Here is a 21955-nt window from a genome sequence, read left to right as displayed (position 1 = left end):
CTGAATCAGTTTGAGATAATCATGAGATACGAGCAGATAAAGAAATGTTCACTTACGTTCTTGAGAATTCACCTGTAAAGAGTTGCTCTGTAAGAACCTCTGTCAGGAACACTTTGGTTGTAGGAATTTTGGCTTTGAAAGGTCCCTGGAGTTCTGGAGAAGAGAGCTGCTAAAAAGGACTGATGTTATAACAGAGCTTCAATGTGAGGTTGTAAACTGCAGGGCAAATCAAGCTACACAGGGTCAGTGTCAGGCTGAAAAAACAGTTACTGATTACATTAGAAAATACAAGTAGGGCCTGTAGTTGGTTCTGGCTTGAACTCAGCAGAAGCACGTATTCTAGGTGGAGACTTTATTTTGGTTTTACATCACTTTAGCACACAAAACGATGGCGGCAGTCAGCTGCCATCACACAGCAGGAGCCCTCACCTCCTACCGGGCCCTGTGAAATAGTTCTCTGCACTCATTAACAGTAACAACTACAAGAGGTGAGGCTTAGTTTTAGCATTGCAAATACATTAGTATTATGCCAAGCAAGGTCCTAAATCTTACACAACTTTAATATGAAAGTTGGCACGATGTGAATTTTGCCACGTCAGTGTGAGATGCAGAGATTCCTACACGCTTGTTGAGTTTTTTCATTGTACCATCAAAGGAATAATTGTCTGTGAACAGGCTGGTCCTGAACTAATCTTCTGCAAGTTATTAAGATGCTAATGCTAGTTGTATCATATCATGCCATGAATTCTAGTACTGCATTGTAAGAGTTAGTAGAATATGGATGGAAACCAATAATTATGCAATTAGAAGGGGTTTAACTGTATCTGTTCTCCCAGTGTGCCTTGTTGATGTTCGTATCTTTGAAGTTTTGTAAAAATAGATGTCAGGCATTTTTACACTGTCTTATTTTGTTGATCTGCATGGAAGGAGATTTACACAGAGTTGGATTGCACAGTTGTTAGAAGGAACCAGATCTTGCATGCCTCGTGCACCCAGATCTCACGCACGAATGGGGGGATTCAGTCCAGTGGCGTTTGTTTTGAAAAGCAGCGTTTGCATCGGCTGCTGAAATGGATGCAGGAATAAAAGTCCGGGGTGACAGGGGTATGTCAGGGAGGATGCTGGTGCAAGCTGCAGAAGTGCTGGAGGAATTGAACAATAAATCAATCTATTTCCTATTTTAAGGGGTACCTTAAACATATGGTACCACTGGCCTCCTCTTGCATCCCGCAGAAGTTCATATTCTTAAAAAATCAGGTCCAGCATCCATGGAACATGATGAGCAAGACCATTAATGTTGTAATGGGCATTTTGTGCGCTCAGGTAAGACCCCTTCTGATTACCTTATGATATTTATAGTTCTCTAAGAATGATGAAGTCATGAGGGATAAAGCTTTTGTGTTACTCCTCCTTCCCCTCCACTAAAATTCCTGATTCTCCTTCCAGCTTTTAGGCTATACATCTTACAGGGAAATTTAGTCTTCATCTCTTTCCTTATCTTCTACTGCAGAGAGAAAGTCGAACCCCTTCCACCCTTTCTTGGATAAAGTGAGGTCAAATGTATAAATGCAGCCATTTCATAAAAGCTCTGTCGTATTTTGGTCACTGTCTAAATCTTCCTTTTGCTCTGTTCATTCTCTGAAGGATAATCCCCTCTTAGCAGAGGACTCCAGTCTGGGTGGCAGCAAACGCCTGAGCAAAAGCAATATTGACATCTCGGGAATGATGGAGGATGAGAAGCCAAGGCAGCCGTTGCCTAGGAAACAGAGTGACTCATCCACCTATGGCTGTGATACTATAACCCAACACCATGCTTTCCTCTCTAGGTAACTAGTGTTTGATGACTGAGTGAAAGAAATAGGCTTGCCATTGAATGGAGCCGGTCAGCACCAGAGCAACAGAATAATTTTTATTGTTTGTGGTCTGTGTCTGGAGGTTTGCTTAAAATCCCTGTATAGCCCTCAAAGAAAACCATAAATATAGTGGGTCTAGTATGAACTTACACGTGGAGAGTTGTTTATTTAATCTTTGTTCGTTTGTGAGAGTTTTGAATATGCAAAACGGAATGCATGTAGTTCCATTTCTTCAGTGCAGCCCACACAAATCAAGATGGATGAATGCTTTATAATTCTAAATTTCTGTTATGTTTTTCTTTCTAAAAATCCCTCGTACAGGCTTTCTATTATTCTGTAAAGAGTGAGATAATTGCTTTAGGTGCTCCCTGTCTGTGAGCTATTCAGGTCAGCTTTAAACCAAGAAAAAACCTGCATAAACATTTGGCTTAAATGACGAGGGGGCTGGGGGAGGAGAGTTAACTTAATTAGCTTTCCTGGATCCTGAGGAGCCTTTAAAGCACAGATTTGATGGGAAGATAAGCATTCCCTTTGTCTCATTGTTTCTGCCTGTTCTAAGCTATTTGGTTTTTTACTTTCTGAATTCTTTGTGCTTTTTTCCCCTCTATCCGTCATCTTATTTCCTTTATTTCATTGGGAGTGATGCAGAGGGAGAAGTCTTATTGTGTGTTGAAGTTTCAGTTCTGCTACAGTTGAGTAAAGTGCAGACTTACTACTGTGCTTTACTTCACATCTGGCAATTTTGTTAGTAGCAGTTTAAGGTAATTTTCTTTTCTTGCTTTGACTGAATGTACTTTTCTTTGCTTTTGTTGACTATTCTGCTTTTATTTTCAAACCATTGGGTGTTCTGGATGTCGATATGTTGTAAAGTGTCTTCCCTCTGAGGCAGAATGGTTGGTTTTCGTTTGTCCGTGACTGAAAACGTGAAGATTTTTTTGGTCAGTCACTTTTAGGTTCTCCTATAGAAGGAGTACTGTGGTACTGTGTTATGTTTAAAGCACAGTGTTGGCTTGTATGAATCACTTCAGACTTGGGTGATAATAGGATAGTTAAAAGACAAAGATAACAGTTTTCTTCCAAGCCTTTTTTCATTTTCTGTGTATCTATGATTTTAAACTGACAGCTTTGCATGCAGTTGTACTTAAGCAAGCAGTTAGAAAAGTGTTATCTTCCATTCACATTTTGGACTCTTCAGACTTTAGGCTGTTGCTAAGTTATTCAAGAATAGTTGGACAAACACAGGCTAAAGACAGCAGAAAAAATTCCTTGGTAAGGTAAAGAGGGGGGAAAAAACCACAAATCAAACCAAACCACGTTGTCCTCTGGCCCACCCTGTACATAGAGAGAGATTCCAAGCCTTTCGTTCCTATCTGTGAGACTTGTGTAAGATCGTTCAAACTTTTTTCCCCGTGAGCTCATTTACTGCAATTTAAAGGTGGTGTGTCAGTGTGAGTAATGAGGTTACGAAGATTGCTGTTTCACCCAGAAGGGTCCTTGTCCTACACACTCTGGTTGTGTTTCAGTGTGTCAGCTTGTGCTTCTTGTCCAAGTGCTTTTGGCATAGAGAGGTAACTCCTAATTGCTGTGCCGATGATAGATTTAATTCTTGGCTTTCTTCATTTCTACCCTAAAGGGGCCCTAAGCTTGGTCCCCGGAGTTTCAGTTAATAACAGCAGGTTACAAACTGAGAGTGTCACTGGGTTCTCAGATTGAAAGAGAGACCTGGTGTCTTGGCCTGATTTGCGACCAGTCTTCAGGATTTCTGGATTCTGATCCATGCGTGGCCACTGATGCAGTGCAGCGTGCAGATAACCCATGAGGGCTTCAGCTGCGGCTCTGGTTGAAGTCAGCACGGTCAGCATCTCTCAGTTGGGTTCTGCACGCTCTGGAAGCATGTTCTGCTTTGTCTCATGACTGGACAGCAGATGTATATGCTACTTTTCTGCTTCTGAATGTCATAATTTCATCTCCAGCAGAACTAAATGAGGGGCAAGTCTTTTCTCTGTCAGTGAGGGATAGGTGATCTGTATTTACCTCATGCATGTATGGCATACAACGTAAATGAAAGTCTTTAAATCACTTAAAAGATTAAAAGCTGTGTGTAAGCATCACTAATTTTGACCTGTAATAAATAGTTGAAAAGTAGTGAAATTCTAGTTCATAACTGAGGGAATGGATTAGAACAACGCTTTTTATGTACCCATGTAACACACTTTATGAGTGTAACCTTTGAATACCATGGTCTTTATAGAACTTGAGTAGGTTAGAATTTGGAGCAGAAGTTTCCGAATAAGCTTACATACGTCTGTACTGCTAAAAGGGAGGGGAGGTACACTTCAGAGTCCTTGCATAACTTACCAATAAGTATTCCGTAGAGTAACTGTAGGATACTCTTGCATGTTGAAGGTAGTAAGTTTACAGAATAGACGCACTGGAAATCATAAGTGGCTGCTATAATGCGATATCTGTCTACAGTTTAAGGCATATTGCATGAGTCTAGATACAGATGCTAGAGCTTTCTAAGCAGCCTGTTTTGGGAATGCATTTTTTTTCTCTGGATGCCCTCTTCATTATTGTTGAATCAGTGCATTTTCTTTGCTCAGCATCCACTCAAGTGTGTTGAAAGATGGTGCAGACTTTCCTCCTGTGAATTCCAGTCTCTCAGAAGTAAACCTGGGCCGATTCGAATTCGAGGTGTCTGATTTCTTCCTCTTTGGATCGCCGCTTGGTTTGGTGCTGGCCATGAGGAGTACTGTTCTGCCTGGCCTGGATGGTAAGCTCTTTCTGGGGTTAGAATACAGGCTGCTTCGTGATCTTTGTAAAGAAAGAGACTCATATAAAAGGAGGTAAATAAAGGAGCCTAGATAAAGACTGGGGAGTGAGGTAAGTTTTTTCCTCTAAAAGATGGGAGCATCAGTGTAGGTAGGTACTGAGGTGATGAGGGTTGTGCCGGGGGTGTCATTGCTCACCCATTTAGAGTAGTGTGTCTTTTGCTCTGCTGTTAATCATATATTCCATGTCATACAACATGAAGCTTACACCTCACCAAGGATCAGTCCTTGAAAAAGATACCAAAAATAACATCTGTGCTTGGTTCAGCATTGCATCTTGTTCGTGTCTGGCTTCATGGGTAAATTTGGCCCCCGGGTGTTTTGGTTGTGAGCCTTTTTTTCTCTGTGGTAACGGAGCCTAGTGATCAGACACATACAGGATTTTTTTGTTTTATTTCTAAACACATCTGGATTTTCTCAGTTTTGCAGTTAAAGTAAGAGCTTACTTTACTTTTCAAAATTCAGTGTGTGTTTTGCCTCTTTGCGTTGTATGAGGTTTGGATAGCACAGCATCTTCATAGGAAATGATATGTTCATTTATCAGGTGAGGGAGAAAAATCAGTTGCAATAGTGAGAAGAGACAACAGTTCAGGACTCCCAATTTTTTTCTTCTCAATTTGTAGAATTTTGAGTAATGTCATTTGACTGAGCTTTCAAAGTCACATTTAATTGCGGAAATAAAGTGGAATGTAATATAAACTGAAAGTTATTTTACCTGCCATAATTAAAAAAATGACCAAACCTATGTCTTTCAGGGCCTTTAGAAATCTGGTAGGATTTTTTTAGCAAGTTCCGTGGATTTACAAGAAAGCATAATTAAACTCCTATTTTGCATTTCATTCCTCCTATTTGCAGTACTGAGTTTTGTTCAAATAAAAAAAGAAAACAAGAACAAAGCTCAGCTAAAGAGAATGGGAATTCATACATATTTTCCCACAAGCTAAGGGTTTTTTGCTTCTGTGAAAGAGCTGTCGGGAAAGTAACAAAAATTACATAGGTGATGGCTGGCTTTGAAAAAGGCACTGCAATTTGGGTTTCTGTCTTAGGGATTTCCTTAAAGATTAACTCTTCCCTCTGAAGGTGGGGGAGCTTGCTGGGGGGTTTGGGGCAGGGAGATGAGGGGTTTTTTTGTAGGACTTCATGTGGAAAAATCTGTCAGTATTGATTTGTGCACATGGATTCAAATTCTTTGAGCTAGAATTCATATTTTTGCAAGATGTCGTGGTTTCCATTTAATGAATCAGAATGGACACATTTACTCTGGAATCACATACGAAATAGAGCATGCATCTGTTTCATTCGATACCTTTTTAGAGTCTTTGAGGACAAATGCCGATGAGCAGATGCCAGTTACTGCACAGTAAGTAGAAAATACTGGCAGTGTTTGGTACGAGAGTACCTCAGCGGCAGGCATGGACACATCTTTTTGTACAGCCCGTGGTGGCTCTCAGCGGTTGACTGTGCGTGGTAAGCCCTCCCGTCAGTCAGGCCTGATGAGCACAAAGGAAATTCACATTTCGCTTCAAGGGAATGTACGCGTGTATTGAAAATGTGTGAAAATGGAACAGAATTGTGGCTTTTTGCAAGCGGGATTGCTCTGAAGCGATAGTTTTTGTGTGTAATTCTCTGTGCAATCTGAAAGTCTTCCCTCGAATGCTGTGCTACATAAGAAAGCGTTTCTGTGTTCAAAATGGTGACAATTACGTTTAAAAGTCATTGTTGGCCATATAAACATGCCCTTTAGAAGTAACGTTGGGTTCACAGAGGTGAGAGCTGCCTTCCTGAAGCTTTATATTGTGGAGTAGGATCACTGGGACAGAGGAAGCTCTGCAAGTTGATCATAACCTTTCCCTGTCTGAAATCCAGGCAAAGCATGAACAAGGTAAAAATGAGGCTACTGGGATTTGTCTCGGGTGGTAATTTTAAAAACAAAGTGACTTACCATATTTTGACTATGTGTGGTGTGAGGCCATAATGCTGTTTTGAACTTGAAACTCATCTGTGTTACTGGGGAAGGCTGCAAGGCAAGAGAAGAAAAAAAGACAGCTTTGCCCTGACTGGTAAGAAGGGAATTTCTGAAGGTTACCACGACTCTGATTACTGTATGTGCTGGCCATTTATTGATGAGAATGTATCAGTAAAGAGAAAACACAATGTCTGTAAGTTCTGATAGCTTGCTTTAGCAAGATGTCTGAGACATGGCTTACGGACAGTGAAACCGGTAAGATTGGGGCAAGACACAGTGTGTCTATTCCACAGTTTTCCACTTGCTACAGGAATGTAAATCAAGCTCTTCTGCACAGCAAGTGTTCCTGTTACCAATTTGGAAGAAATTAATGTACCATACAGTAACATTTTTACCTTGAGATACTGGAAAGCAAAGAACAAACTCAGCTTCTGAGTCCTTCTGTAATATTTTGGTGGCAGCTCTGTGCACAGGTCAAAGTTCCCCTCTCATTTGTATTTAAATTTATAGTAGATGAACAAGATAACTATGAAAAATTGGGATTATATAGAGATGGAGGGCATATTTCAATGCTTAATTACTGGACTGGGACTGTATGTTTCTAAGCTCTCTTAGCCAATAGTCCTTCTTTCCCCAGTCTCAGCTCTGGTACCCTCCAGACACTTTGATGGGAAAATTTCACATTAATTACTAGTATTTTAAATTATTTTCTTCAAATTTGCTCTCACTTCCATTCTCCCTCTGGTATCCTGCAGGGAGCATGCTTTGAGAGCAGCTCAACTGACCGGCATTTCAGACATATTCCAAGGTGAGCAGAGTCTACTTGAAGCCTAATCAGTCTTTAGAGGTATCTATGGTAAGAGAGTCCCGTTTTAAAGTGATAATTATGGCGCAGTTGAGAGGGAAACAGAGAAATTGAAACCTGTCATGCAGACAGCTGGAAGGTAGGTGAGCAGAGTCAGGTGCCCTTTTTACTGAAATGAAAGGCAGAAAGCTACCTGGAAATGAGAGAAATAAAATTCAGGATGTTTTTATTTATTTGTTTTGTTAGAGTCAGTTTTTAAAATAAAAAGGAAGAAACTTATATCCAGAGGTTTGCCTGTTCTGTCTGCAGAACAGATGCATTTTGTCGTGTTTTACTTTATGAATATTTATTTATCTTTACACTAATAAGAGTGTGGCTAAAACCAAATCTTCATTCCAATTTTTTATTTCCTTGCCGAATGTCTTTTAATTCTCTTCTGTCAAATATTCTGTTGGTCCCTTAGGGCTTCCTTGGCAGTTCTGGTTGCCCTCTAGCACTCTCTTCTGTGGTCCTCCCACTGCTAGTGTCGGTTCTTATTTTCTAAAGTACTGACCATTTGTGCGTCTCTGCCAGATTCTTCCACTCTCTGTGTGCTGATTATCCTTGGAAGAGGCTTGCTACCCTATGAAAACGTCAGTGTTTTTTAGAACTCCAAATATATCGAGAGCATTTAGTTACATCCACAAAGTGGCACTGTTCTACCTTAGGATGGCTGTAATGGTAGGGTGTTTTGCACTTGCTCTCAATGGTCAGGTTGGGAACTAACACTGCTAAATGCCACAGTAGTAAGAAGTAATCTCCTTTGGAACATGATGTGCTATATTCCTTTGCCAAGTTGGAAGAGGGGTATGAAAACAGCTGATAACTCAGAGGACATGCGTTCTTGTTGCCACTAAATACCATCATTTGCCCTATGCTGACAACTTTCACAACCCCGCTGTTCGCGTTCCTGGCTTTCTTTGCCTTCTGTGCGTATACAGAAGGCAGACACGTACAGAAAAAGTTCCTGTACAAGAAGTATTAGAAGGTGCAATTAAGCAACTGATTTGATTACATTAAGCGCTTCTTTAATGTTTGGCTCTGACAGTTAATACTAAGCATGACGAGAACAAAAGAATAAATCGATATACTACCCACTAGGGAAGGAAGCTCTAGTTTAATAGGATAATGCCCAGTTTACTACTTTACTTTATAAGCACTAGATCCCTAAATACATATGTCGAAGTTATAGGCTTGCCAAAATATAGTTTTAATTACAATGCAGTGCAACACTTTACCTCACAGAATTTATTTCACACTATTTGGGCTCTGCAAGAGAATTATACTTTCCTTGCAAAGAACTAATTTCTGCTGCGCTTAAATGCTCTCACGCAGGTGACCTGTTTCCATTTTTTCTGGCAAATACTAGGAACAAAATACAGCTTGAAGAAAGCTGTCAAAAGTAGTCTTGGATCTTTGCAGACTTGCTGGTGTTTCCCTTCTGCTTCTCTTGTGAGGCAATTAACTGGAATACATGGGAGAATTTACTCAGTTTTCATAGCACAATAAACTGATGGGCGCATTTTGTACTCTACTTGGAAAAATATGTTAAGAAAAAAGGGTACTTGGTAGTGGTTCCTGGAGAACTGTGGAAAGGTACTTCACAGAAGGTTTTTGCATATGGCTGGCTTAATGGTGGGAAAGCGACAAAGGTGGCATGAAGCTCCTCTTCGTGGGAATAGCGGGAAAATATAGTGGGAATGTAGTGGGAAAGGGAAAAGATTTTCTGGTGTCCTCAACAAGGAGTCTTATTATCTCCCACTTTCTTTTCATCTGCTACCAGGTATGCTGATTGATGCATAGAGCCATTCTTTCTAGAAAAATCAACATACAACAGACATCAAAAGTAGGTTTTGGTTATCCTGCAGCTGGAAACCTGGTAATTGCCACTGATAACAATCTTAAAACGTTTTACAAAGAGAGCTTGGGGAGAAAAAGCCAACCCACAAAGCTTCACTTAATGCTCCCAAAGACACCCACTTTGTTCCCTTTGTGTGACAAAAATCCTACAGGATTAAAGAGGAGTTGCACTATCCTCAGAGTGAGTCAGTGACTGCAAAATACAACACACACCGCATGTCCAGAGAAGAAAAATGTTCCTGGTTTGGCAGAACTGGATCATATACAGATATATTTTTATTGGCAGATGTGTCTCAGAGCATTTCTTGAGAGGCTATGAGTATTGACATCTTCATGACATGAAGATAAGTCTCCTAGACAGTTTAGCACAGTGCGCATGCAATCAAGTGGTCCCCTTGGATGCGATTCAGCACATCTACCTTAGGCAGTGAACTCGGATACCACGTGAGGAGCAGTCTAGTCTTCATCTGTCGCCCATGGATTGCACTTAGTTGCTCTCTGAATGGCTGTGCCGTTCTCCCTTCATTATAGGTTTAACCAGAGTTGACAAGGTGCCTGCCAGTACAAATGTGGGCTGGGTACCCATGTAGTTTCTGAGGTTTAATGCATTTTGAGTATCTGACAATACCTTATTTCAACAGCTACACGGGCTGAGTGTGATTTGGTGCTCTACCAGCAGGATAATTTGGAGAAGCGGGTAGAATATTAAATTAGAGGAACTTCTATCTTTCCCACGTCACAAATTCCTCAGTGTCTTGCGTTGTGTCCTAGTGTTCATGAGCTAGGACACCCTGTCCTAGTTCTTTTCTGAGCACCTGAATTTTTATCTTTTCAGATAGTCCTGCTTCTGACCCTGTTCAAAAAGATACGTAAACGTGTGCCTGATCTTTAGAATTAACATTTTCCTCAACTGGATCCTCGATGTTGAAGTATCTTGAGAAGGTTTTTACTATGATCGATAAAAAGTTAATTGTCTTACTAGTTTGAGAAAAAACATTGTGTGCCTGTGCTTGTAGCCTTTATAGAACAAACATTCATATAGAACGGAACAAAACGAAGCGTTTGCAATGGCAATGCTGCTTATGGCAATGCTGCTTATGGCAATGCTGCTATTACAACTCAGTATCAGTCTTCTAAGCTTAGAACTGGGTAACATCAACATAGTCTATATCAAGATTTGTCCCTATATAGCACTAACAGCAGCAAGCACCAGAACATGAATTTTTAGAGTCCTTCCAGCAACATGGAAAGCACTTGAGAAAATCTGTAAGAATGTGGTGTTTTCTGATGTAGCTCTTAGTGACTTGCTGTGACTGCAGCAGAGGAAGATGTACAGCATCAAGTTCGATCATTGTAGTTTGGCTTATATACAAATACCTTGACTGTTGCTCTTGAAAATGCGAAAGAACCTAAGGAGTGTGGTATTCTTGTTTTTTGTTTGTTTTTTTAATTCCGTGATGGGTGCTCTGGTGAGAGATGTCACTTAAGATAGACTCCATTAGATCTAATATTCCATGACACCTTACATTAAAACTCCAACATCTTTCTTCATGGTTTCCAGTTAAGCATGTGTTTGGCTTGTGCATGGAAACAATGCTGTACCAAACATGTCTTCTAAGGAAAATCATCATACGTGTTACCAGGTTTTTGTTATCACCACAAGGAAACAGTAATTCTATCAAAAGAACATTTAGGGTTTATTGTATAACACAGCAGGTTTGAAAACACGTCTTGCTTGCTTGGAGTTCATGGGGAGCAGACATAATATTCCCAAACATATTTTATAAATACTTTAGTCATTCCTTTACTCTTGTAGTTAATAAACTGACTGTTGTAACATGTAATGCGGTACTATACAAGCTGTACTAAGTTTAATGAGCCTATAATGAATGGATTTGCTCATGCTGGCAAGATTCAGTGTGACTGAAGTGTGGTGTGGTGGTAAGTGCCTACAGCGACCGTTTCATAGACCTCAGCAGCCTCCTGTGATCACCCATCTGGGTATAAGTTATGCTTCTGTGCTGTGTGTTTAGTCAAAAGAATGCCTTATTAGCCGAGTAAGTGATTTTCAGATTTGCATTTACAGTTGCAGCCCAAAAACCTCAGGAGCTGCACACCTTCAGCAAAAATCATAGACATTGCTTTGCTGTTACAGTATGACCAACCTCGTTTCTATACATTACCTTCCATAAGGTGACTTCAGAAACTGCAGTGCTTTCTGTCCCCTACCTGCTCCTGCTGTCACCTAGATTTAAGTCCTCTGGACGTAACAGGCCCATCAGATCATTTTGCTGGTAAATATTTGAAGTGCTGAGCATCATAGCTGTAATGCTTGATAATGTATTTACAAGATTTTTAAACTTCTTTTTCCTTCCTTACTTCTGTGTGTTTCTCTGGCTGGTCTTCACATCTGCTACATGCCTGCGTCTCAGATTGTGATGTCTCTGTGAGCTCCTTTGCAGTGAAGTGTTCTTTACATATAAAATAGCAAACAATTTAGTTAAATTTCTTGTGGCCAGATGCATGCTAGTCTGGAGTTTGCAGAAGGCCATATTAACCATGTTTCTGTATAGACTCCTTGAAAATTGTAAAGGGGCAATACTGAACTCTCTTTCTCTGTCTCATTCTCATCCAAGTATGCCAGGTCCGCCCAGCCTGCAGCCAAGTGTACAGCTTCTTTCACTCTGCTGACCCCTCTGCCTGCAGACTTGAACCGTTGCTGGAGAAAAGATTCCATCTCCTGCCTCCATTCAGTGTCCCACGGTACCAGAGATACCCACTAGGGGATGGAAGATCTCACCAGTTAGGTACAGTGCCTGTTTTCATAGCTCTCCTTACCTGTTCGCCTCTTAAGCATTCTCTCCTTACGCAGCTCAAGAGGATTTGAAATACCAATGTGCTAACGTGCCAAAAACAAGTCATCTGGGACAGAATGGCACAGACATATTTAGCAGGTGTGGAACCAAAGAAGATTACCAAGAAAAAAAATGTTTCTTATGTGTGAGCTTTGTGATACTCGTTGTGTTAAAGAGGGGTTGGAAGGTGATAGCACTGCTTTAGTTGAAGTGTCACTTGCAAACTTCCATGTCTTTGACTGTCATTTTAAACAATTTATTTTTACAATTAGTTGACCTTTGCCTAGATCTTCAGATATTGTTTCTCTTGGTCACTTGTCGTTGGTTTATTTTGGATATCTACTAGGACAAATTAGAGCACTGGACAAATCGTCTTTTGATTGCTCTTTTCCTAGGTAGGTTACTAAACAATAGTTATGTTGGGTAATAAATGTTTGAATCCAGGAAAAAACAGAAATAGACTGATTTGTGGGGAGGAAGGAGGAAGACGTGGATGAGCAAGGTGCTAGTAGAAGTAATTGTGCTGTTTTGACTTTATAGAAAATGAGATAAAATCATGTAGTTGCAAAGTATCTTGACTTGTCATATTATGCAAAAAAGGAATTGATCAGTGTGTATCTGTACCTGCATGCATATTAGATTTATTCTTTTTGCTACAGATTCAGACACAAATTCAAGCCTCAGCAGGATATTTCAAAAGGCTTTTCAGGATTCAGAGTTTAAGGTTGGAGGCTAATATAGAAAAATGGCAGTTTTCTGTTTGTTGGAGCTAGAAGAATGCACTTTTCTGTGCAGTAGGATACACACAACTTCTTTGTTTTATCCGCTCAAATATGGTGGACACTGGATGCAGATCAGTTTGAATCTGATTAAATCAATGTTTGAAAAGCAACAGTTGATCGTGAGTTGCGGAAGGTTGGTTTCTAGGTGTTGGCTTCACTGAAACATATGAAGATCTGGCTGTTCTCAGGAATTGACTTAAGGAATAGCTAAGGTGAGGGACAGTCCAAACTAGGGAATATGTGCTCTCTCCTCACCCCCATGCCTGAGTTTTCTCTCAATGGAAATACATACCCTGCTTTGCATTCTGACTTGGAGTTATTATAAAGCCTGACTGCACACTTGGAAATCCTGCTGGTTGGTTAGACACAAATTCTGTCACTGAGACATAGCTAAGGCTATCTGGGAAAGTTGAACCCTCCTTTAAATAACTGTCATAAGAAGAATAGTTCCCTTAGGCTGCTTTTCAAATTGAAAACCTTGCATGGGTACATTTTACCAGCTTTGTTGTGTTAAAGTAAACCCTTCAGATACAGTGATTCGTGAAGCAGAGACTTTATAAGTGATTTGGGAACAACTGGTGTTCTTTTTGAGTTCATCTAAGGCACCGGGTCAGAAGATTCCCCTATAGAGCATGTAAATGTGGAAACCCTGTCTGTTGGATGTATTATAAAATAAAATTTCCTGAGTGCTAATGATCAGCAAATGTTCCATGGTATGGTTTTGTATTTAAATTTCTGCAGAGTTAAATCATTGCTGTGCTTTACACCTAAGCTGCATTATATTTCAGTGAACATGAAATCCTTCCATTTAAATGCGAGTGCCTTGAGATCCTTTTGGAATTTAAGGTTCTTCATTGACAAAGGATTAATTCTAGTGACTCTATAGGTTTGGTTTTTTTTTTTTTTCTTTCTCTGATACCTGGGCTTGTGAAAGTATTTCTTAAAATGAGAGCCTTTGTGGTGTCAACTGGAATGGTAGTTTACTAATCAGTTATGATAAGACCTAGTTACACCAAACTCTTAGTTATTAGGCACCACCCAAAACAGCCTTTTCTGATAATCTTTCATGTCATTAAACAATCTCATTCCCTCTTCCTTTACTCATGAGAACCAAAGATTAAAATAAGAGTGATTCTGTTTTCTGTCTGACATTCCTGTTACGTGCCTCTGTGGAAAAACATTATGATCTGGAAGCCACATGAAAAAAATTTACTACTAGTAGTAAAAGAATTTCACCATATGATTCATAGGAATGGTTCAGGAATAACACAGGCTGGAGAACATGATGAAAACTGGGGGGGGGAAGGCTTTCTATAGCTGGGTTTCAGTTCTTGCCAATCAAATGAAGCTCTTGGAGCCAGCTGCTCTGTGCATAGGGTTTATCTTGAAGCTTTTAGTTTATTAAATTTACTTTTTCCATTGAGATTCAGGAAATATCTAAGACTTAAACGGCAGGACTTAAAGAGCAGGGCACACATTTACCTAGACGATTGCCTTTTGCATCCAGCAAGCATCAGTACTTATCACCGAGTCTGTCCCCAGGGTCAGTCAGTTTGTAGTAATGTGGTATTGTTTGTGTGTCTGATGGATTGATCTATTAAAAACGTAATGATGATGAAAGCTGGCTCTTACCAGGCTTGATTTTGACAGTCACGGAGACTTGACTAGCCCGGAGAATTATTCCTCTTTCTGTCAAGCGGTCAGTTGCAACTGTCTCTTCTGTTGATACAATTCCTAATGTGGATGTGATGACATTATTAGGCTATAGCTTAATAAAATAAAATTATTTGGAGCATGATTTAAATTCAGTTTTCTGAATGTATAGGAGAGTCAACACATTATATGCAAAGAGAAAGAAAAATTAGCAAAGATTAAGCTTAATATCTGAGATATCTTCGACCTATGCACTGGATAGATGGAATGGAAATAATCGCGTGAGGCATCCCACTATTTCAGAAGTCTCCTCTTAAGGGGATATTTACCTCGTGTTGCTGTGATATACAGACAACTGAAAGTAAAAGAAATTGCATGCAAAGCACTGCTAGACATACAGAGCAGGTGGAGAAAACATTTATCTTCATAACTCTTTCATCTGTGGTGATTGCTGACAGAAGACATAGCAGTAGATAATGGTTCAGACAAAAATACGATTTAGTAACTGGTGGGATTTTTTTTTTTACTCTAAGGGCAGGGTACAAAGTTCAGGTTATGCTACAGCCCAGAGAAGGCCATGCTGTCTTGACCTTCAGTTAAACAGCAGCTTTCTCAGCTGCTGCCTAGTTGACATTTCATAATCAAAGTACTTTTGTAGCTATTATAAGTGAGCCTTAGCTTCATGACAGGTCTCTGATCTACCACCAGCCATGTCTTTTGACACTTAATTACATGTGAAATTTAATTCCTTTTTTTGCTTTGCTGCTTATGACATGATGCATTTTATCTACTTGAGGGTTAAAAATACAGTTGTTGTGTATTAATTCAAAACACTTGGTTTCAACCTATCCTACTTTCTAGACATTTGACATAGCAGAATGTAGATAATCATAACGCTCTTTATTGTTTGAGCTTCTACCTCACGTTTTACTTTGCAGCACAATTGAAATAATTGCAAAATTTTTCTCTTGCAGTTTTATTTAGAGGGAATGGGCAGGACTGCCAGTCCAGACTATGGCTGATGCAACTGGTCTGCTTCATTATGGATAGATAGAAATTAAGGTCTAAAAGCACAGTACTTCTCCAATTATATATATGCATAAACTAAAGTATTGTTAATTTTATCTGGAGATGGTTACTGTGTGGCCTTGAGGAAGCTGCTTTGCTGCTTTGTATTGGCTACTATCATAATTATCCAAGATGAGACTCTGTAAAATGATCTGCCTTTATTTCTTATCAAGCATGATGGTAAATTTAGAGTAGTTTAAACATAGCTTTCCCTACTGTATGGCATCAACAAGATTCCCTTGAAAGAACAGTACATTGCAGTTTCTTTAATAAAAACTCAAAGCACATGTTCCCATGGAAACTACAATTGAACGTATTCTGTCCAAACTCCGTACCCATCACGAAGTGTTAGAATTTAATTGTTTCTCTGATTCAGTTGCAGGGCAGCTCCTTGTGTTGTCTCATGCAGTTGAGATATTCAGCCTTGTGTCAAAACAAGCCAGAACCTTTCTAGCCATGTCTGCTTTTTGGAAGGGAGGAGATTGTAGGGGCTATACTGCTATTCCTTTTCATTTAATGGTGATGTGTTTTACCAGTTCTGATAATCTATAGACACTTACGCTTCCAGTGTATTTTTTTTTAAGGAATGGTGTCCTTTGAAAGCAGCAACTTGTTGTTTTGTTCTCCTGTGTGCGCCATTGAGGTATTCAGTGCATTGAGAGTTGGTAAGACTTGAAAAGTTGAAAAGAAACTTATTCCAGGCCTCCACTACATAAAGAATCGTATGATATAGTCCCCAACCCAAGACCATGTGAAAGATGAGCACAGCATGATTGCCGTTATTTGTCTGAATGGGACTGAAATACGCTCAGAAGTAGAGCAATACGTCATCAAGGGCCGTCTGCTTTCTTTTGTATTTTGTGCATTGAACTGGATCTCCTTTTTCCTTTGTTCACTGTTTTAATCTCCCCAAGAGGTTTGTTCTCTGAAAAACAACACCGAGGAGGCAGCTGCTTTTGACATACACTTTGCTGTATATCCTGTCTCTCAGCTGAGGTTCTGCCTTTCCTTGGTACAGGAGGGATGTGCAGGCTGCTTCAAGCAAAATTATCAGTAATGCTTTTATTTAAATGCACGTCTGTTCTTACATGTTTCAGAACACCTCAGGAGGAAGGCTGTATTTCGTTTCATTAAGTAGAGGTGTTAGCCACGGCCCTTAGCTCATCTGTCAGAGTGGCATGAATAAATGAGAATTCTGTTCCATTTGGGAACATGCAAACCAGCAGATAGCCTTGCTGAAGGCTCTCTTTCTAAAGTAATTCTGCTCATGTCAGGAAGAGGACAAGAGAAGTATCACAGACTCCCAGAGTTGTGTAGCTCTTCTCAGAGAATGACTTTAAAATGGATAGGGTTGAGTGTGAAGTAATAGCCTCCCAGCATCACTACCCAGTTTGGAAGATCTTGGCCAAAAGCACCCAGCTGCCAGGGCATTTTGATGGCAGTAGGGTGTGCTTTCTCCATGGAGTCTCATGCTGTCCTCTCTCTGAAGGAGTTTAATACATGGTCATTAAGTCTGATATTATTCAGGAAAACGCTCATTAGCTCTGTGTTAAAAAAAACAAATACACATATACACAGTAGTTTCAAAGCCATGTTGTTCATCCCATTTTTCTTTTTTTAATTATTTTCATTTCTGTAACCTGCAGGTGATGCTATCCACAACCACAGCGCTCTCTTCCTTGAGAACAGCTCTTTGAACATACCTTTCTCTCAGGAGAGTCCTGGATCTCCAAACGCATCTGATCAACCACAAGGAAAAACACGAAAGTTGAGCTTGGCTAGCACAAACAGTGAAAACTCAGGGTCAACAGAAAGCTTGCCATCAGCATGCCTCACCAACAGTGAGTGAAGCCTGGTGCCATGGGCTGTCTGATATGGCAACAACCCTCCCTCCACATCCTTTCTGTGGAAAGGTTTATTATGAAAAGAAAAATTACCTGCTTGGAAATTTGGGGAGAATGAGAACAGCCTAAGTTGCTGCAATTTTAAATAACGCAATTTAGCTTCCTCTTCTGTTTGTAATTAAGTAGATTTGTAATTAAGTAACAGAAGTGAAATCACAGTTTTATATTAAGGTGCCATTCATAAATAGTCATTAAGGTTTTCATACTAACGGGAGTTTAGAAGTATGTTCCAGGCATGAAAAAATATAAACAGGTCAGATTTGTTACCCATAATTAAAAGTGCTATAAATCATTATATTGTCCCATTATGGACTGTAGTCATACATCAATATTCCATTCACTATTTGTGAAGCATTTGCAATTCTTTCTCTATAACATGATCATAAAAGTCCTAGTCTTTCACTGTGCATTTTCCATGGACCAGGAAGCAACGGCAATCATGCTGAGGTGATTTCTGCTTCCCAAAACTTGGACCCAATAGAACTGTTTAGATTGCAGACATTTAAGTGGTGATGCACTCAGTGAAAACAGTACTTTCGTGTTTGATAGATACCTTTAACAGACTCTAAATGTCAAGATTAAAAAAGCAGACGACTTCAATTATCTGGCTTAAACGTAACAACAGCAAGAGATCTATTAAGAAGATATCTTATAGAAATGTGATGCTATTTTGGTTTGGTTTGTTTTTTTTTTTTTTTGTAGTTACTGCAAAGTGGTGGGGAACAAAACGAATAGATTATGCCTTGTATTGTCCAGATGTGCTGACAGCCTTTCCGACTGTGGCCCTGCCACATCTCTTCCATGCCAGCTATTGGGAATCAACAGACGTCGTGGCCTTCATTTTAAGACAGGTCATTGATCTCTATTTTTTCTCTGCAACGAATAACTTTTGAGATTGTTGATTGCATCTTCCAAGGGTATTCAGTCTTTTAATCTTTAGTTCTGTTAGATGCCTAACTGTGGTTGCATCCCATACAACTGGATGTAGGAATGACAGATGTGGATTTCTTGGAGAGGTGAAGGAGACAGTGAGCCCACCATTAGCACTGCTGGCTGGTGTTCTTACTACTGACTCTGTGACTGGGAACAGTGCACTCTCATGCATACCTTACTCACCCCTCTCATGCCCCAGAGCAGTATAATCCTGTATTAGGTATTAATTTCCTTCTGTTTTTGAAGGAAGAGGCTGTCTCCAGCCTTACTTAATTATGTATTTCCCTACTAAATATCAAACTATTAGCGTACATTTTCTAATAAACCAGCAGTTTGAAAGTACTGCTCCCATAAGAAAATCAAGTCTCTCCTGTAACCTATACTAGAGTATTTTGAGGCATTGTGTGCACTGTCTCTTCAGAATTTATTTCAGAGTCATACGATGGGTCTCTTGTTCCTACTGTGTCAGTAATTAGGCAGCAGCTCGCAGTGACTTAGGGATAATGCAGTGCTCAGGCCTCTGGAGAAAGTGGTGAGGCTGAGAAATCTCACCTGGGCTGTTAAAAAAAAAAAAAAAAAGCTGTATTCAAGTGAAACCTGCAGGATAACTGGCCCTCCAACAACCCAAAGTGATCCTCACCCAAAAGCCAGTCACAAGCAGTTTAATTTGGATTAACCCAAGAATCAGTGTGTTTTTACTTGATGATCTTAAGGGTCTTTTCCAACCTTAATGATTCTATGATTCTATAAAACAGCTGCTGCCAGGCAAACAGTGCAGAAGACTGCACGGTGACTTTTTTTCATTCCATCAGTTTGGCAGGTGTCAGTGTGCCCGCCTCTCTTGCAGCTCCTTTTAGGTGGTCTCAGAGTGTTAACTCCCTCCACCTCCTGCTGCCAGTGCTGGTGTCAATGATGTTGGTTCCCTGGAGGCTCGCCTGGTCGCTCCGGGGAATGGAAGCTCAGAGGCTGAGTTCCCTCCAGTCCAGAACTGCTGCCGAGTCGTGCTGTGCGGTTGTACTGAGCCCCCATCTTCATATGGTGGTCTGAGAGTGGAGTGTGGGGCAGACAGTCTGGCTGGTAACCAGACCACTTCTGGGTTTTTGATTGATGTTTTTAATTTATGAAATTCTAAGAGCCCTTCAACCTCTTGCTGTCCTTTCAGAGCATCCTTTAGTATATCTGATTCCAGTCAAAATGTAGCATTAAGCAATGCAGAATTTTAAAAGCTAGTTTAAAAAACTCTGTTTATAACTAGCGCCACCATAATCAAGGCAAAGCAAAAGTTGCTGAAGAGTTTTCCATGAACAAGAACAGTCTCCAGAACAGGACTCTCTCATCCCAGAGTAGAGAAGAGGTTTCTACTGGAAGTGACAGGATGCAAATCCCTGTTTTTTCTGTTCAGGGGCTGTAAATAATTGTACATAAGTGTTTCTCCTCTCCTTTGCAGCTCTCTTACAGCTCTTGTCATCTTGTCTTCTCTCTCAGGATGTTTTTTGCCTTGAATCCATCAGAACATTCTCCCATCTTTCCTTTTAAATGCCTCCCTGAGCCCAGTTGTCTGTTAGCAATCATTCCTGCTTTTTTCTACTTGTTACCTCTCTGCATTCGTATCAGGTTGCATTGTTGTGTCTTACCTAGCCTTGTATGTGTGTGTTACAGCTTTTAGAATTTGATAAGCCCTTCAAGCATTTGGAACGTGCCTGTAAAGCAATATGTGAACTTACAGCACAACATAAAGGACTGGTTAGTTCCAGCACAGTCTGGACATTCTGCCCTTGCTGGGGGTTCAGGTTAAGGCTAATGGCTCCTGAATGCCCTGTGGGCGCATCTATTTCCTGCACATGACCTCTGGTGAATAGAATTTATGCCAATTTGTTAAAAAACACACTGACCTCTCAGCATTACTGTGATTTGTTGCAGGCCAACTGCTTTGCTAAGGCTGAGTGCAGCGGGATTTTACTCAAGGGACTTCACATGAGACATCTTTCAAAGGGATTCTAGGCCACTCTTCCAGAGAGGGCACCCAGGGCAGAAACTTTAGCACAGGAAACCAGCTGTTCAACTTCAGTAATTTTCTGCTAGCTCGTGAAAGAGACAGACCAAGCTATTTCTTATTCAAAAAGAAGTAGCCTCACTTGATGATCCCAGGGTGCAACCCACAGATTTCAGTAAGACAGGGCTTGTGGTTTCAGTTGAAACAGGGCATAACCCACAGATTCTGAAATCTGTGGGTTGTGTCCTGAAATCTGAGTTGGACATGCAAATTTCTTGGTAAGTGTGTGATACGTAGGTTGTAAGAATGTGTAGCTTGTATGACATATTAGGGTTCTGCATGTTCACAAGTTATAGTCCTCTTATCTTCAGATGTTACTAGCCACAAGCCAAATCCTGAGCTTATCACCTCCTGCAGTGGTGAGTAATATCCAAAAGGTGATAAGAACCATTCTGTCTGGGTATATATATAGAAAATCAATACAGATGGAGTCAGGAACCTGACCTCTGCCCCATAAAGGACATTAAAAAATACTTTTGTGGTCTTAAGCTGCTTTGCTGACTTTGCAGACCATGAGCAGACAATGTGACTGTCGCTTGATACCATCCTAATGTTTTCACCATTTTCTCTGGAAGAATGTGCAAGCTTTGTTGTGAATGGAAAAGCTGTTCAATAAGTACTTGAGATTAAGTGTTGGCCAACAGAGTGAAAGCAGTTTATTTATCTGTGCGGTTAATGTGAACATATGGCCTGTACCTCTTTCTGCTTTCATTGTGCTTTTGGCTCTGCAGTGTCATTCAGCTGGGGCAGCAGTGTACTTTCCCTTTCTTTGCCAAGTACCAGGACTGCTCAGGCCACACACTGTTTGTTGAAATATTAATATAATTTCAGGTGATGAGGTATGAAAATGTAAATTTCAAGGAAAACGACAACCTGGATCCAGCAACACTAAGTCCATCCAATCCACGAGAAAAATGGCTACGCAAAAGGACACATGTGAAATTGAGGGTAAGTATAAATCTGAATATCTATGACAGCTATAGCACTTGGGTTTAGCAGCAATTTAAATGGAGTTTGATCTCCCAAAGCATAAGTTTACATAACTGAATATTACTAAAGAGCTGAAAACTCCCAACGTAATCCAGAGGCAAACAAATTAACAGTTAGGGAATAGGAACAATTTATTCTTGGTTTATCACTACATGTTGGGAGAAAGTATATTTCTTTCTTTAAATAACAGAGGGGCCTTAAGTTTCAGTTAAGCAAAGAGGTGGTTCTTCTATTTTCTTACATGGCAGATGAATCTATAACTCAAGAAAAAAATATTTTCTTCATTCTTCAGATGCCACTTCAGGTAGAAATGTCAATTAAGATGTGTGTGTCTTGCACATAATTGTGTGAATCTATGGCACC

General features: G+C 40.2%; 1 protein-coding gene across 1 annotated transcript in view; it reads left to right on the top strand.

Annotated features, from left to right (window-relative positions):
* The window catches only part of PITPNM3 (PITPNM family member 3), a gene marked incomplete at both ends in the record, with an annotated part of 149020 nt that overhangs the window by 117768 nt on the left and 9297 nt on the right, over window positions 1–21955 (top strand). Inside the window, 6 exons of the mRNA XM_082328114.1 lie at window positions 1645–1826; window positions 4457–4626; window positions 11991–12161; window positions 17359–17553; window positions 18319–18467; window positions 21434–21550. Coding sequence (XP_082184240.1) covers window positions 1645–1826; window positions 4457–4626; window positions 11991–12161; window positions 17359–17553; window positions 18319–18467; window positions 21434–21550 — 984 coding nt within the window. The remainder of the gene's footprint in view (window positions 1–1644; window positions 1827–4456; window positions 4627–11990; window positions 12162–17358; window positions 17554–18318; window positions 18468–21433; window positions 21551–21955) is intronic.

This window comes from Platalea leucorodia (genome assembly GCF_965183815.1).
Source record: "Platalea leucorodia genome assembly, chromosome: 16".
In the NCBI taxonomy this organism is placed as follows: Eukaryota; Metazoa; Chordata; class Aves; order Pelecaniformes; family Threskiornithidae; genus Platalea; species Platalea leucorodia.
Note: the sequence above shows the minus strand (reverse complement) of the source record. Positions and strands in the feature narration are given on the sequence as shown.